This window comes from Gymnoscopelus microlampas (genome assembly GCF_963454915.1).
Source record: "Gymnoscopelus microlampas genome assembly, chromosome: 17".
Classification (NCBI taxonomy): domain Eukaryota; kingdom Metazoa; phylum Chordata; class Actinopteri; order Myctophiformes; family Myctophidae; genus Gymnoscopelus; species Gymnoscopelus microlampas.
Genome location: NC_139954.1, coordinates 38,314,568 through 38,332,203, shown reverse-complemented (window position 1 = coordinate 38,332,203; position 17,636 = coordinate 38,314,568). Strand labels below are relative to the sequence as shown.

Below are 17,636 nucleotides of genomic sequence, written 5' to 3'. Positions count from 1 at the left end.
CTTTGCACTCCATTTACTTGACCGTTAAGTTATTAAGTTAACCCTGGCATTGGTTGACTAGGGTTCATCCATGTGCAATAACACAAACCATAACAATTTTTACCTGAGGCCATTCTAAAAATGTCTTCTAAATCCAGTTTTCCGAAAAGCTTGTGTTGCTAAACCCTATCAGTGGTTCTCATAGTCATACACCCCCCCCCCCTCCCATCTCAAAATACTTTGTTCCAGGGACCCCCAGAAGCAAAGATTTGAGTTAAATGTTTGCTTAAAATAATAACAAAAGATTTGCGCCAATTTTCATGATTTTCTTAAAATAGCAGATCTACAAGCTCATAGCACGGCACAAAGTGACGCGCTATGAGCTTGTATACCTGCTATTTTTGAATAGCTAAAATATAGCTGAAATCTAAAATGACGCAGATGCTTTCCCGGTCTTAAAGGGTGAATGTACATAATGTTAATGCACAAACAATAAACGCGTCACACACTATTCTCAGACACACACACACACACACACACACACACACACACACACACACACACCCCTTAAACCGCAGTATGTGGCACGTACTACACACCTCGATCAGAGCACCCAGAGCCCTGCGGTGTGTTGGTTCCAACGGGCCAACATTCCACTCAGCCCGGTGACGACCTACAGGCGATGCGACCGTTGGGGGGGCAGTTCCTCCTCTGTCCACCAGAAGGCGGCGTGGTGGTGCTGGTGGTGGATAGTGCTGGAGAAGAGTACTGGGATTTGGAGGCCAGCACTGCGGTGCTGCTGGTGGGGCGTGTAGTTCTTGGCCGTTTGGCTGAGCAGCATTGTGGGGCCGCCGCTTCCTCTTCCTCTTCCTCTTCAGAGAACAGGGCCTTCTCCTCGTCTCCAGCCAGAGGAAACACGCGCGGCTCCCAGGGAGAGAGAGGAGGCTGCAAGGACACAGAAATATATATGCATGATCAGAAGAACAAGGACATGGCACAGTGGTTCTCAAATGTTTTCATGCGAAGGACCACCCAAAATGATATGTATTTGGCCACGGAACTCCCCCCCCCCATCTCAAATATGTTGTTCCAAGGACCCCCAGAAGCAAAGATTTGAGTTTTAAGGTTTGCGCAAATGTTCATGATTTTTCAAAAATGGCAGATATACAACCTCATAGCGCGGCACTCGGTGCCGCGCTATGAGCTTGTATATCTGCTATTTTTGAATAGCCAGGGTATAAAAGGTAAAAATTATTGTGATGCTATATTAACACATTTTGCTGGGGACCCCGGACCCCACTTTCAGAACCAATGACATAGCATACTAGTGGTTCTCAAACTTTTTTGTGTCAAGGACCCCCAACTCGATGTATATTTGGCCGAGAACCCCACTTTGAGAAGCTAATTTTATAGCATAAAATTTGCTTTGTCTTACTAGAAGGAAAACATAGCTGGCAGCCTGATAAGCAAACATCACAGAGCGCTGAGGTTTACGTCAACCAGGGCTTGGAGAGGATGTCAAACACCAGGCAGCAGTGCATGACAACACTGTATTCTATACATGAAGCACAGACTCACTTTGTTCCATCTCAGTGTTTCAGATGCATCATGACAAGAGAACAAGCCATCTCAGACTTTCAACATTGGCACTTAGCCCACTTTTACCTGTGTGTGTGTGTGTGTGTGTGTGTGTGTGTGTGTGTGTGTGTGTGTGTGTGTGTGTGTGTGTGTGTGTGTGTGTGTGTGTGTGTGTGTGTGTGTGTGTGTGTGTGTGTGTGTGTGTGTGTGTGTGTGTGTGTGTGTGTGTGTGTGTGTGCGTATTGTGTACAACTACCCACTAAGTAGCCCATGGCTATCTGGCCTTTGTTTTCCTTTAAGTCATACTTCATCCATGAGCTCAACTCTCTCATACCCCACCCACCCACACACACACACACACAGATTGTGGCTTCTCCCAGCAATCTGCTCATTTAAAATGCGAGGCTCTGATATCATGAGTGCATACTTTTCAACAGTTTTTAAACCACAACGAACCGACAAGCGTGGGTGTTGGGCCCTAACCCTGACCCTATGTATATATACACACACACACACACACACACAGTATTTATCTATATCCTCCAATAATTATACAAAACTGTCCCCAAAACATCTCCTCAAAACCTTTCTGTTCTGCCTGGTTCTCCTCAGTGGCTGGAGCAATTGATCTGAATTTGCACATGGCCATTGACCAAACAGCGCCCCCTTTTTTTCCACTTCCCTAACATGTGTTATTAGCATTTTTATGTCAACACCGGAGATTCGGAATTTGGGCTATGGGACCTATCGTCGCCATGGTTATAGCCCCTCAAGCTATGGGATGAATGCACACGGCCAGCTACCAGACAGACAAACTGCGCACACAGCAACTTCCCATGGCTGTGGGAGCGACCGGTCCGTGTGTGTGTGTTCGCTGTGGCTCCGCGACGCGGCAACGGGTCATGCATGTGCGACCACGGACCAGGTAGACTAAGAGAAAACCTGAACTGTGTGTGTGTGTGTATGTGTGTGAGCGTGCATATCCCTGGACGGGTATAGACTAGTATACTGTATCATATTTGTTTTATCTCTCTCACTCACACACACACACACACACACACACACACACACACACACACACACACACACACACACACACACACACACACACACACACACACACACACACACACACACGATCTCTGAATGTACAAGTTAACACAGAATTCGTCTGGGATTCATACCTATACTACTGTAACTACATGATACATGCACATTGGATGACGATCCACCAAAGTCTGATAATAACACACCGCATTCCTCTTCCTGGACCTCCATTTAAAAAGCCCTATAGTATCATAGTGTCACATGCAGCTTCAACGCACGCAAACCCGCAACCACTGTGCAGGGCCGCTGGGGGAGAGGAGACACTTGATTGAGAGGCTTTTAAGAAGCCTCAGGATGACTCACTCCCATCCCCAATCAGAGCAAAGTGGAGCGTCGCGATCCCAGCATCAGCAGCCACGGCACAGCTTAACAGCATCATCTGTGTGGGTTTTGAAGGACCCATCAGGATATGATAATGGGCGCAGCCGCACACACACACGCACACACTTAATTTTCTGTCTGCTACTGATTTGTGGGCCATATACTTATTATCTCATCTTAAACGCCATCATCCCAGACACATTCCTTCCACAAAAGTGCCTTTATAAGCTAAAATGCGTCTCCACAGATGTAGTCTCGCATAGCCAGACAACTATTCCACAATCTCCGAATGCTATATAGAGTCTGGAACTACAACTCCCGAAATCCGATTGAGGAAACTGGCACTTCCGTTCACGAAAATATATTTTAAAATATCTTTACATTTTGTTTTTTAATTTCCATCTCTGCTAAGCAGCAAGCTAAATATACTTAGATGATTTCGATTTATATTCGGATTAATTTGCGCAACTGTAAAGACGAAACAGAAGTGGGGAGGAGGCTTCACATGCGGTTTATATTCTAATCATGATCAGAGCAGTAATCACACGGTTTGTGAATCACACATCATTTCCCAAGGCAAACACTCATTTCTTGAAGCGCAGAGTAGAATAGAGAGCAATGAAAACATGGAATTCCTTGCCATGGCTAGTGAGCAAATTGACACAGAAATCGCTATTTAAAAAGCAAATAAAGAAACACTTGGGAATAATGTTTGTAGGATGTCAAGCAGTCTCAGGTTTTGCCATAATGTGTCAACTGTTAAATGTGGACTGTGGAGACAAGAGGTTTCTGCCAGACACATGCTGTTATTTATCTCAACTTGCATTTAACAAATGCTATCCTGCTTGTGCGCGTGTGTCTGTGTCTGTGTCTGTGTCTGTGTGTGTGTGTGTGTGTGTGTGTGTGTGTGTGTGTGTGTGTGTGTGTGTGTGTGTATGTATATGGGTAAAATGTACTTTAAAAGTAGTTCACAGAAAAAAAAATACCTTGAATTCATGGAGATTTTTCACATTTTTAAGCCAATAATTTGATGACCAGTGGACCGGTAGGCAGCGGTTCCGGTAGGAGACACAAAGTAGACTCTTTGCGTCTCCTACCAGAACCATTAAATTATTGACTTAGGAATGCAACAAAAACAAAAAAATATCCATGAATTCAAGTCTTCATGGGGTGACTAATCGATAGGAAAAAAAGTCATTTCGGGGGTGAACTATCCGTTTAAAAATTGTCACTTCACTGTCATCTGACGACCCCCCCCCAAAAAAAAAAATCATCTGGGTCCCGACCCACAGGTTGAGAACCACCACTCTGGTGTGAGGCGTGTCGTGTTTTTGTCTTACCAGCCACTCCTCTGCACCTCCTGGCTGCTCCTCTGTGTCCATCTGGGGGTCCACCGTCCCATCCTCTGACCAGGAGGAGCACACCCCTTCCACACCGGCGGACCACCTGCTGCCCGACCTGGAGTGAACAACAACAACAACCATATCTCATCTTTTTAGCTTGTAGATCTGCTATTTTCCACTAGTCTTGCACGACACTGTTGTAGGGTGACGTATAAAATAATAATGGTTAATCGATTCTGCTATTTTTGAAAAATCGTTAAAATGTGTGCAAAACTTTTGAATATATATATTTTTGAACATTTTTAACTCAAATCTTTGCTTCTGGTGGCGGGGGTGGATGGGGGGGGGGGGGTCTGGTACAAAATATTTTGAGATGGGGGTCCGTAGCCGATTTTATTATGCCTTTTTCCTGAATCAGAATCAACTTTATTGTCACAGGTTTACGGGTGTAAAGAAGTGGGTGGAAGTAGTTTTTTCTGCTCCGAAATGATGGAGCTTGCCAAAAAAAAAAAAAAAACTTTCACCCACTTCTTTACACCTGTAAACCTGTGACAATTAAGTAGATTCTGATTCAGGAAAAGGGCATAATAAAATTGTCTGTGTGTCTGTGTGTCGGTGTGTGTGTGTGTGTGTGTGTGTGTGTGTGTGTCTGTGTGCACGTGCGCACCTGGAGGGTTGTTTGTAGCTGGGGTTCATGCTCAGGGCGGACCAGCCCTGCTTCTCTCTCTGCTCAGATGCAAAGTGTCTCTGGTGGAACGCCTCGTCCGTCACTGCCTCCTAGTGGACAGACGTTAAACACATTTTAACCACTTTAACCATTATTTTATACTTTGGCTATTTTTTGAAAAAACATGAAAATGTGTGCAAGTCTTTGAATATATTTTTTTAAAGCAAACAATTGTAACTAAATTTTACTAAAACTAAAACAGTTTTTTGAAAAAACGTATGTTGCTAATGCTATATCAGTGGTTCTCAAACTTGTTCATGTCAAGGGCCACCCAAAATGATGGCTGCCGACCCCCATCTCCAAATACGTTGTTCAAGGGACCCCCCCCTTCCGGAAGAAAATATTTGAGTTAAAAATGTCTGCTTTAAAAAAAAAATATATATATATATATATATATATTCAAAGATTTGCACACATGTTCCACGATAAAAAAAAATAGCCCAAAGAAGCAACAACACAGGGATGCGGCTATACTCTTACCTCCTCTGGTTTGTCTCCTGGGGACTGGCACTCCACCACCCTCCACCTGCACGGACACACAAACACATGCATTAAAACCCAATAAACCCATTTAGGCCTCAGGCCGATGAAAGAAAAGCCTATTAAATCCCGACCTAAGTTTTCTGAAAAATATTTATTAAAAAAATACAAAACAAATTATGTTGCTATATACTATACAGAGCAACAACTACCCCAAAAAGCGGTTCCCAGATTTGTATTGCTATTGCTATGTACAATTGCTATTTTTGATGCTTTTGTGTGACGCTATATGTATGATCGAGTAGGGCGTTAATTTATGAAAAAACACAAAAAGTTAAAATATGGAGAATGGAGAGGTTTCTACCCGACAGCAATGATATAGTGCTTGGAGTATATGGCCCCTTTAGACTGTAAAATGTGTTTGGTTGAATTTGGTTCTATGTGTACAACACTCTGGGGTTTAAATAAACACAGGGGACTTCACTGTGTACTGATCACAAGAACAAAACCACTAACATTTCACTGTAAAAATCCTGAGTGTACATTTTAGCCCCACAGCGTACATAATGCAACCAAAACTCTGTCTGGGGCTTAACTTAACACTGAGGACTTTAGTGTGTACGGATGAAATGCTCAACAGATGTTGCAGTCACTTAACCCATTGAGACCTGAAGCCGATTCTACATGTCTCCTAAATCTCAACAATTTTCTGAAAAACCTATGTTTCTATATCAGTGGTGCTCAAACTTTTTCATGTCAAGGACCCCCAGAATTATATGTATTTGGTCGCGTACCCCCATCAAAATATGTTGTTCCAGGGACCCCCCCAGAAGCAAAGATTTGAGTTAAAAATGTTCGCTTTAAAAATATATATATATTCAAAGATTTGCACACATTTTCACCATTTTTCAAAAATAGCAGATCTACAAGCTCGTAGCGCGGCGAGCTTGTAGATCTGCTATTTTTGAATAGCCTAAAGTGTAAAATAATGCTTTTTAGCTCAAATCTAAAAATGACACAGTTCCAGGTCTCAATGGGTTAAAAGACTATGAAACTAAATTCCTCCTCCTCTGAGGAATACAGTTATAAATACATAATTCAGTCCTTGTATAGTCTATATTCAGTGGTTGTTGTTTTGTAGATTTTGGCTGATCCTATCTTTTAACAGACTTTTGTGAGTTATGACAAACCTTACTATTCAATATTTGTATTTTTATGCAGATTTTTGGAGTGGGTTGCTACCAAACAAAATGTTGTATTTTTTTATGAAATGACCATAAACATCTCTCTAGTTCTAGAATACCAATGAGGACATGAATTATGCACACATTCCCTCTCCTCCTGGACGAGATATTTACCTACCCACGCGTGAGGATGTTTTTGTACTCCATCTTCTCCACTTTGGACTTGGAGACCAGCGCCATGGGGAAGGCGAGGTTGTGGATGTCGTACACGCTGTCCGCCTGGCGTCTGCGAACGGGCGCCTGGGAGCGGGGGGAGCACAGAAACCATGTGACCAAACGAGCATGGACGACAGAGAAGGTCTCAGTTTACTGCTAGAACCCACACACCGAGCTGTGGTTTAGACTTTTTTATTTGACATTAAAAAGGAAACGTATATATATATTTTTGCCATATTATCATTTAAATTATTTGGGGACACACTTGCAACATCGTCGTGGCCCACAGGTTGAGAATCGCTGATCTAGATCGATAATATTCCCATAAGAAATTGTTCTATGAACACATTTTAAGCGCTTATGACCTCTTCTCAGCGATAAAAATATCAGACGGAAAAGCAGAGAATTCTAAGGTGTGGGTTTGAATTTGGAAATGGCCAATAATTCTGGGAATATCTTCTGCAGTAGAGGGTGATGGGGTGTGTGTGTGAGTTACCGGTGTGGACTGCTTGCGCGTGTGAGAGATCTGGGGTGACCATGTATCCTCTGAACTGTCCTCAGGATCAGAGAGCTGGGACAGAAAATCCTCCTCATCTACGCACACACACACACACACACACACACACACACACACACACACACACACACACACACACACACACATACATGCGAACACACACACACGCACAGGATGATGGACTAGAGCTTTAACCACTTAAACCCTCTGGAAAAACTTGAGTTACTGTACTTTTTTCAGTCTACACAAAATCTCTGAGCTTGTACTGTATATCAGATTGATTTTTTTGGCAAAAGTTCCCCCCAGTAAATGGATGTTGGGATTCAAGTAAACTACAGCAACATTAAAATGTCTCTTAAATGTTAAGCGGAGACATAAGAGAAGTTAACTCCAGCACCAAACAATCTTAACCTCCTGATCTGCTCTTACCCAGGTGTGCTGACTGATGAGGGGTGTGGCCAATTGTGTGCTATTAGCATAGGCAACGCCCCCTGAACACTATGGGTGCGTTCGGAAATTACGCACTGGAGCACACTCGCCTATTAGTTTGTATTGGCCAGTGCGCTCAGTGCTGTATTTTCGAACGCGCCCTATATCAGGGCAAGTGCGATGCTGTGTGCAAAGACTCTGGCACATGCCCATGAAATGGAGAGATCAAGACAAAAAAGAACCAATTAAATTGTGTGTTTACTATGCTTACTTTCACTCGTATTCTTATTATTCAAAAACGAAACTCCAATTTGTGGGAAGCTTGCAGAAAATATTTTCACCTTTTATGCCTGAGGTAAAATTGGGATGTGACAATAACTTATTGTCACATCACAATTCTACACCAAGCCTAAGTTGAAATTGATAAATTGCCATATCAGAAGGACACACAGTAACTGTAGTTACACAGTAATTAAAAAAGAAGCTGAAAGCACGCAATTTCATCCTTAATTAGGATCAATGGAGCAGTAGTATTTCTTTAGGCAGCAAATGTAATAATCCAAATGTAATAATCCAACCATTATAATTACTATAAAACATACATGCTTTTTTATGTTCCTCAAATGTAAAACAAAAGCCTAGTCCACAACACTGGCATGCAATTTTGCAATGCAATGAGTTGCAATTTGCAATCACTTATCTTATAGTATAGTAGTGCACTTATCATTGGTGTGGATGGGCTTAAAGGAGTAGTTCACCCAAAAGATTACTTATTTTCTATCAATTACACACCCCATGAAGCATTGAATTTATGGAGATGTTTTTGTTTTTGTCGCATTCCTGAGCCAATAATGTGATTACCGACGGTAATATGCTAACGTAGACCACACCTACCTTCTGTCACGGTGTGGGTGTGTCCTTTCTTCCTCCTCCGCTGATTGGCTCTGCTGTTTGGCGTCTGAACAGTGCCCGCCCACCTTACGGGTGAAGGGCCTCTGACTCCGCCCTTCCCATGTCTCACGTGATGCCTGTGACTTTGATCTACACACACACACACACACACACACACACACACACACACACACACACACACACACACACACACACACGTTTGTATTACTACTGTACAAATTTAACTAGAATATTTTAGTATGGTGATTTATTTTGCCATTTTGAACCCTAACGCCTGGGTTTAATTGCACACGTGTCACACACCCAAAATAGCCGATATACAAGCTCACAACGACAAACAACCCTTTCTCTTGTGAGCACCAGGAAAATTGTCTCTCTCTCACACACACACACACACACACACACACACACACACACACACACACACACACACACACACACACACACACACACACACACACACACACACACACACACACACACACACACACACACACAGAGAGAGAGAGAGTTAGTACAACGCAGGAATTTCCCCTCGCTGTCCCAAATCCCTCTCCAGTCCCTGGGGGATTAGGCAGCTTGGTTAAAGTGCACAATGAGCTCCCACAGCTAATCCTCAACTATCCCAGTATATATACTGTACTGTCCCATTACAGATGACTGGAACCACACTGTCCCAGTATATATACTGTACTGTCCCATTACAGATGACTGGAGCCACACTGTCCCATGCTCCTACACCAGGGGTAGGCAACTGAGATAAGCCTAGGGCCAATATCACTCCCAGACATTCCATCGCGGGCCGCAAAATTTTTCGGGTCTAATTCGGGTCTAACTCGGTCTAATTCGGGTCTAATTTGGGTCTAATTCGGTTCTGTTTGACCAATATAAATCAACATTTTTTCCGGTTTAAATATCAGCACAGGCGATTTTTCTGGTGATTTCTTTTTTCTTCTCCATTTTCCTCTAATCTAGCTATAAAATGTTATAAATCCTTTAAAATGCATCGTGTTTATGAGTGCATGATTTCAAAAGTGGGTTCAGGTTCTATGAAATAAGTATTTATAATTATTTTAACATTAATTTTTAATACTTTTTTTATAACACTTTTCAGTAAATCATTCATACTGTATCTTTCTGTATTTGGATATAATAGATATAATAGCGGCCTATATGTGAGACTATCGGTCTGATACTGTATAAAAATAAAATCCCTCCCGCCCGCGGGCCAATTTCGGCCCGCGGGCCGCCTGTTGCCGACCCCTGTCCTACACCAATGGTTTTCAACCTTTTTCGTGTCAAGGACCCCCAAATTGACACATATTAGCCCACGGACCCCCATTTGAAAAGATATGCCTGGGACTCAACCATTTTCATTTCTTGGGGGTCCCAATCTACACTGTATCATCATCATTAGTGTTCATTTAACTCTGAGAGTGTACAAATGGAACCAAATGGACCCGTTAGGGTCCATTTGGTTCCATTTGTACACTCTCAGAGTCTGAGGGACAGGGGGACAACATGGTACAGTATGCTATTATGTACAGTAGCTATCTGAAGGTAAATGAGTCAAATATAGCAATATCAGTTTAACTACTATACAGTACATACCCTATATACGTCATTGGCTGTTTGAAAATAGCCGATCTACAAGCTCACGACGCGTTGTAGATCTGCTATTTTCAAACATTTTAGTACTTTTACTTTTGGTACTTTAGGTATATTTTGATGCCAATGCTTTTGTACTTTTACTCAAGTAACATTTTGAACACATGGCCTTTTACTGTACTTGTAACAGAGTATTTTTTAGCGGCGCTAGCCGCTCTATACCTTTAGGTATAGAGCGGATATTAGCCCTCTATACCTGGCTTTTGCGTCAACGTTCTGATTGGTCAGGCTCGCCAAGGTTCTGATTGGTCAGGTCCGTCAACGTTCTGATTGGTCAGGCTCGCCAAGGTTCTGATTGGTCAGGTCCGTCAACGTTCTGATTGGTCAGGTCCGTCAACGTTCTGATTGGTCACTATTCATGACATCATAGTGATGTCATGAATAGTAACATAGTGATGTCATGAATAGTGACCAATCAGAACGTTGACGGACCTGACCAATCAGAACGTTGACGGACCTGACCAATCAGAACCTTGGCGAGCCTGACCAATCAGAACGTTGACGCAAAAGCCAGGTATAGAGGGCTAATATCCGCTCTATACCTAAAGGTATAGAGCGCGAAGTTTGTATATCTGCTACAAAAAGCTACGAAGATAGAAGCTGATAGAGTGGGTACCTAAAGTTTATTTTTTAGGTACCCACTCTATCAGCTATGACAGATCAGTTTTTTCCACTTACCTTGGAATGCATTTGGTGATTCGCTTCCAATGGCACTATTTAGTGCCACTGGAAGCCTTTTAATATTGTTTCTCTAGTAGAAACACATATCTATGACAAAATATATCAAAGGCGCCGCTACCTTCACACAGGTGTGATTATTATATTACGGTATTGCTACTTTTACCTAAGTAAAAATTGTGAGTACTTTTCCCATAGACATATAAAGGTAGACGCCTCCTCTGGCTCTGAAGCGTGTGTATGGAGCGTCTGTATCCGCTTCTGGGGGGACAGAGGAAATTTCCGTGTGCGTCACAGAAAGGGGCGTTCAGTAGTTCGTATATATTCAAAGATTTGCACACATTTTCCAAAATAGCAGATCTATAAGCTCAGTGATCTACGCCCTATTTTTTAGTTAAGAATATATATATTTCCATGAATTCAAGTCTCCATGGGGTGAGTATCCATGGGGTGAGTAAACGATAGAAAAAATGTCATTTTGGGGGTGAACTATCCCTTTAACTAGTGCAGCTTTCTGTTGGTCCGTTGTACCATTTCTAGCTTGTTCATCAATCATTGGCTACACTGACCTGAGGTCAGTGCTGTTGACAGGAAATCGAACAGGGTTCGTGGTGCGTTACGTCTCCGACACGCTGCTACCTGCTGGTTACAGCCTAGAACATCGGTTCTCAAAGTGGGGGTCCTTGGGGGGGGGGGGTTCCAGGGACTAATATAGCATCACAATGATTGTAACCACTTTAACCTTTTATGCTTTGGTTATTCAAAAATAGCAGATCTACAAGCTCATAGCGCGGCACCGAGTGCCGCGCTATGAGCTTGTATATCTGCTATTTTTTAAATATCGTGAAAGTTTGTGCAAATCTTTGAATATATATTTTTTTTTTAAGCGAACATCGTTTAAGGGAACTCAAATCTTTGCTTCTGGGGGGGTCCCTGGAATATTTTGAGATGGGGGTCCGCGGCCAAATACATATCATTTTGGGGGTCCTTGGCATGAAAAAGTTTGAGAACCACTGGCCTAGAACCTCCTCTCCTCTCCTCTCCTCCACTCGTTGACCTCTCCTCCAGGCCATAATCCACATTCCTTCTTCTCCATAACCTCTAACCTCTCTCTTTTCCTTTCGTCCCCTACCCCCACATGCTCACTCCATCCCTCTATTCTTCCTTCTCGTCCCTCCATCTCGCGTGGCTGGTTGTTTTGGGGCGGTTGACCCTGGTCATGGTCGATGACGGCAGGCTGAGTTGAGAGCCAATCGAAGCGGTGGGCTCTGGAGCCCAGGGGGCAACGGGGGGGGGGGGGGGGGGGGGTCGTTAATGATTGACCCTCAGTGGGCGAGACTGACACACACACACACACACACACACACACACACACACACACACACACACACACACACACTATAGTATAACCCAACCATGCACTTACACACAACATACACACACACACACACACACACTGTAAATCGGTACATGCGTGCAAGCACACACACACACACACGCACAAGCATGCACACACACACACACACACACACACACACGTGCATATACACGCACACAGACCTGAGATTCCAGAGAGGGTTAGTGCTCGATGGATCTACAATCTAGAGCAGGGGTCTTCAACGTTTTTCAGCCCAAGGACCCCCTAGCCGAGACAGAGATGAAGCGGGGACCCCCACAACTTTTTTCATATAGATATCATATAGTTTTGTTATTTGACGGCACTCTCATCAGTGTTGTGTTGGATTCATGTTAATGTGTGTTTTCAGATATTTAACCACTAAAACCGTCAACACTTAATAAACTTGACCTTTCACTCTGTACTTACAGTGTAGTCTGCTCTTTTTTCCCCACTACACCAAACCTCTTTGCCGATAAAATAGCAGATCTACAAGCTCACAACGCCTCGCTTACTGTTGTGCAGCAGTGTGGAGGAGTCACAGCCTGATGTGTTGTAGTAGCAGTGTCCTCCCGGACTGGATCGTTCAGCCTTGACGACCAAAGGCCTCTGGAGCCACTCCTCTCTGGCCAGGGCTGTCTGCAGATGATGGGACAGGGGAGTGTCTGAGAGGAGGGGGGGGGGGGGAGAGGAGCATTTGTCTTTTGCTGAACAATTGCCTGTATATATGAGCCCATAGTTAGGATAATCCTACAAAGTGGTTTCAGTTAAGGAGGAGATAAACATTTCAGACATGCCAATTTTGACGTGCAACACCATCGTGCAACAAAGTACAAATCAGGGCTTAAGTGGATCAGATAATGGTCAATTTCCCTGAAAGCTCCCATTCTTATAAAAAAAAACAATAAGACAATTCTGTGATTCTCAACATCAGGTCCGGGGACCACCAGAGATTATGGTATTAAATGGGGGGTCCGTGGCCTGACACATATCAACAGGTTGAGAGCCACTGGTGTGAACATGTGTCTTTGCCTTACCTGAAGAGAGAGACAGAACGGGGTGGGGTCTGGAGGGGGCGGTGGAAGAGGTCAGGGGACTGCTGGAGGTGCAGGTGGGGTCAGCGCACAGGGCCACGGGGTCACAGGAGGAGCATGTTGGACAGGTGGAGGTCGAGGAGGACGAGGGAGACCGCTCCACCCGCTGAATGAGAGAGAGAGTCAAGGAGAGAGAAAGATACAGTAGGTAAGATGATAAAACGAGAGGTGGGGGGGCACACATAGAATGTGTGATTTGGCATCTGGGTGGTTCAGGAGTAAAGTACCTGCTCATCACCATAGAGAGACTGGGGTTCAATTGCCCCCCTTTTATGCCCATTATGGAATTTCTGTATCTGTCTGTCTGTCTCCCTTTCATGTCCATATATGGAGATTTCTGTATCTGTCTGTCTGTCTCCCTTTTATGTCCATATATGGGAATTTCTGTATCTGTCTGTCTGTGTCCCTTTCATGACCATATATGGAGTTCCGTGTGAGGAATACCGACTGGTGGCACACTCACTCACTCACTCACTCACTCACTCGCATGCACGCACGCACAACACGCAGATATTCCATGAATTATGGTTGCATTCCAGTGTTCCGACATGAATCGGAATGATTTGTATGACAATTAATCAGTCAACTAAAATGTCATGCTTGTGACAGCCTTAGTTGTCAGTGACAGGGAGTATAAACATGGGAACTGGCATGGCAACTAAATTGGTGAGGGGAAAAAAAACAACCAAAAGTGAGTCTGTGATTATATCATCTCTGTCAGGTGGACAGCTCATACTGTATATGTCCAAAACAGTTACTTTTCAGGATTCAAATAAAGAAAAGTAGCAAAAGTAGCAGATCTACAAGCTCAAAGCGAGCTTTCGGATCTGCTACTGTTGATGCTTTGAGTGACGCTGTAGTGTGATCAAGTAGGCCGTTCATTTACCAACAAAAACACAAAAAGTAAAAGAAAATTAGATAAGAGGTTTCTGCCCGACGATATGATCTCTCATTCTCCACATCAGGCACTCGAAAATGGAGACGGCAGAGAGCATAGCCGTGGGGTTTAAATATCTCAGGTAGTGGTTCTCTTCTCTCGGTCTCATTGTTATGGAGTGAGTCATGATGTCTTGGAGAAGCTACTAAGGCTGCCTGTATAATCAAACCGATAACCCATTAAGACCAGGAACGCATCTGTGTCATTTTTTGATTTCTTTGGCTATTCAAAAATAGCAGATCTAATACGAGCTTGTAGATCTGCAATTTTCTTTGAAAAATCTTGAAAATGTGTGCAAAAAATCCAAAGTCTTTTTTTTTTTTAAACGTATGTTGCTATAATGATATCAGTGGTTCTCAAAGTTTTTCATGTCAAGGACTCCCAATCCCAAATATTTGGTTCCAGGGACCCCCAGAAGCAAAGATTTGTATATATGTATATATATATGTTCTGGAACCTGGGCACGTGTATGTGTGCACATTGCCAGACAGCACAAACACTCTTCCTCTTAGTTTGAACGTGAAATGTCACGTCCGTTTATTAAAGATTCTGGAGTGTGAAACTGTAAATACAGAAAATGACCACGTCATATTTCAACTGACAAATATTACAATGAATTATTACATCAAATGCCAGATACAAGGCCCGAATGAGCTTCTCTGGGACTATTGTAATCATCATGAATTTACTACAAATGTTTTTAATCTAGCAAATGTAACATGAAATAATATCGCATGAAAAGTCCCTTTTTTAGAAGAATAACTTTTAACAAACACAAAGAACTAACAATCTAAGGTTACTCACAAACAAAGCTTCCTTGAGGTCTGAATGCAGTTCTCAGTCTGTTAGGTCTAAGGGTGTGGCTAATGCCCCTTGATTACTACCACAAGGTGTAGTAGATGCACACTTGATTAGAGGACTACTGATCAAAGGACCTGAGGTCATGATGACCTCCAATAATCAAATAAGGTGATATTCCCTTGTCAGCCTGTAGAAGGTGCTAAAACATGGAAAATTAAAGCATGTAACATAACACTCCCTGCCTGGGATTGTATGCAATACCACTATTAAAGACAAAAATCACATGCACAGTCTATGTAACCTTAAGGTGACATGAGCATCACAATCTCAGTGATGGGGCGGAACATGAGCAAGCTGTACTGCGAGACCTTTGACTGCTCACAGTGAGGTTCTCTTTCTCAGGAATGTGAGTGCGGAACACACTCTCATCTTTGGGTTTGTGAGCTGCGCCTAGACAGGTTTCACCGACGATGACCCAGCCAAGATCCAAGCGCTGGGCATATGGCGCGTGATTAGGTCCGTTGCGTTGGTCTCTCACCTTGTGGACCTGTAGGACGTCACGTCCAAGCAGGAGTAGGATCTGAGCCTCTGGATCGAGTGGAGGAATGCGCTTCGCAATGGACTGGAGATGAGTGTGATGCTTTGCTATATTCGCAGTAGGAATCTCTGTCCTGTCTTCAGGGATGTAGTTGCACTCTATGAGAGTCGGGAGATTGACGCTGAGACTTCCATCTAAGGGTTGCGCGATGAAGCCTGTGGCTCTCCTTCCAGACATCTCAGTGATACCGGCACACGTCCGGAGCGTGTAGAGAGCATCGTTGCCCTTGAGACCAAAGAGGTCAAAGAACTCCGATCTGGCGAGAGACCGGTTGCTCTGGTCGTCGAGAATAGCATAGAGTCTTACTGACCTTTCTGGTTGTCCATTGGGATGCACTGTAATGAGGCATATTTTAGAGCAGGAGCGTGGGCTGTTGTTTTCTCCACAGACTTCCGTACACTTGGAGTTAACAGTAGGAGATGGCTCACCCTTCTCCTCCCCGCCATCCTCTGACTCAGAGGTTTGGCTATACCATGGAGCTGGTCCAGGGTGGAGAGCTGTTACATGCTTGTCACTGCTGCACTCTTTACATTGAACAGCAATGTTACAATCTTTGGCGACATGCTTGCTTGTAGAGCAACATCTAAAGCATATGCCAGCTTCTTTGAGAAAGGCCTTGCGTTCTTCGATGGCCTTGGATCTGAACCCTCTACAATATTTAAGGGGGTGAGGCCTTTTATGGATCGGACATTGCTTATTGACATCCAATTTAGCCCTGGGAGTCTCTGTAGTGTCGGATTCAGACGAAGAAGAGACCTCTGTTTTGAGTGAGGTGACTGCGTTTCTGGAGTTACTCATCTGCCTCACTGCATTGTCTGGCTTCACTGATGTAGCATCCGAAGAGAAGAGAGTGAAACTTGGGTCATTGCGGATGTAGGCCTCTCTAGAAACGAAGTCGGCAAAGTAGGTGAAAGGTGGAAACTGTGCATGGTAGCGTAGCTTGTAATCACTCCCTTTCGAGATCCATTTTTCCTGGAGGTTGAATGGCAACTTCCCCACAATGGGATTCAAGCCTTTAGCGGTGTCCAGATAAGTCAGCCCTGGTAGATTGCCATCATGCCCTGCTGATGCGATCTCCTGTAACAGATCACCAAGCTCTCGAAGCTTCTGGGGATCCTTATTAGTGATCCTTGGAAAACTCTCCACTCTGTCTAAGAAAGCCTTCTCAACCATCTCTGGTGACCCGTAACACTCCTGAAGACGAGACCAAGCCTTTCTCAGGCCTAGAGCCGGGTCGTTGACGTGGACAGCTCGAATCCTCTTGACGTGTGCTGATGACTGTGGGCCTAACCACTTAGTTAGCAGATCGAGCTCTTCGCTGCAGGTAAGTCCTGCTCCTTGAATGGAGTTCAGGAAACTTGACTTCCACACCCCGAAGCCTTCAGGACGGTCGTCAAACTCGGTAAGACTGGAGCTCAGTAATTCTCGTCGAGCGAGGAATTTAGCGATATCGCCAAACCCTGTATGGTCGCCAGAGTGAGTATGAGTAGTTTGTTGGTTGTGAGCGGAGTAGAGTGGTTTCGCTTGCTGGCTGGGTGAGATTTGCGGTTGAGTGCTGTTGAAGCGACTATTGGCAAAGTCTGCAGTGGCACTGTGCAACACAGGATCACCTTGCTGAGGAGCACTGTTCAACACAACAGGATTGTGCTGCTGAGGCTTATGTTCAGTGAG

The 17,636-nt window shown here is 43.9% G+C and overlaps 1 protein-coding gene across 5 annotated transcripts in view; it reads right to left on the bottom strand.

The window, feature by feature from the left end:
• Positions 1-17,636, bottom strand: part of kansl1l (KAT8 regulatory NSL complex subunit 1-like) — a 46,840-nt gene that overhangs the window by 1,794 nt on the left and 27,410 nt on the right. Inside the window, exons 9-17 of one of the 5 annotated variants that reach the window (XM_084084410.1) lie at positions 13,573-13,735; positions 13,051-13,200; positions 8,776-8,922; positions 7,432-7,529; positions 6,898-7,019; positions 5,536-5,581; positions 4,996-5,105; positions 4,326-4,443; positions 575-924 (exon numbers count right to left, since the gene is read on the bottom strand). In XM_084084410.1, coding sequence (XP_083940536.1) covers positions 637-924; positions 4,326-4,443; positions 4,996-5,105; positions 5,536-5,581; positions 6,898-7,019; positions 7,432-7,529; positions 8,776-8,922; positions 13,051-13,200; positions 13,573-13,735 — 1,242 coding nt within the window. In that variant the 3' untranslated portion in view covers positions 575-636. Of the gene's footprint in view, positions 1-574; positions 925-4,325; positions 4,444-4,995; positions 5,106-5,535; positions 5,582-6,893; positions 7,020-7,431; positions 7,530-8,775; positions 8,923-13,050; positions 13,201-13,572; positions 13,736-17,636 lie in introns of those variants that run through there. The other 4 variants (XM_084084409.1, XM_084084411.1, XM_084084412.1 and 1 more) reach the window with 4 other exon arrangements.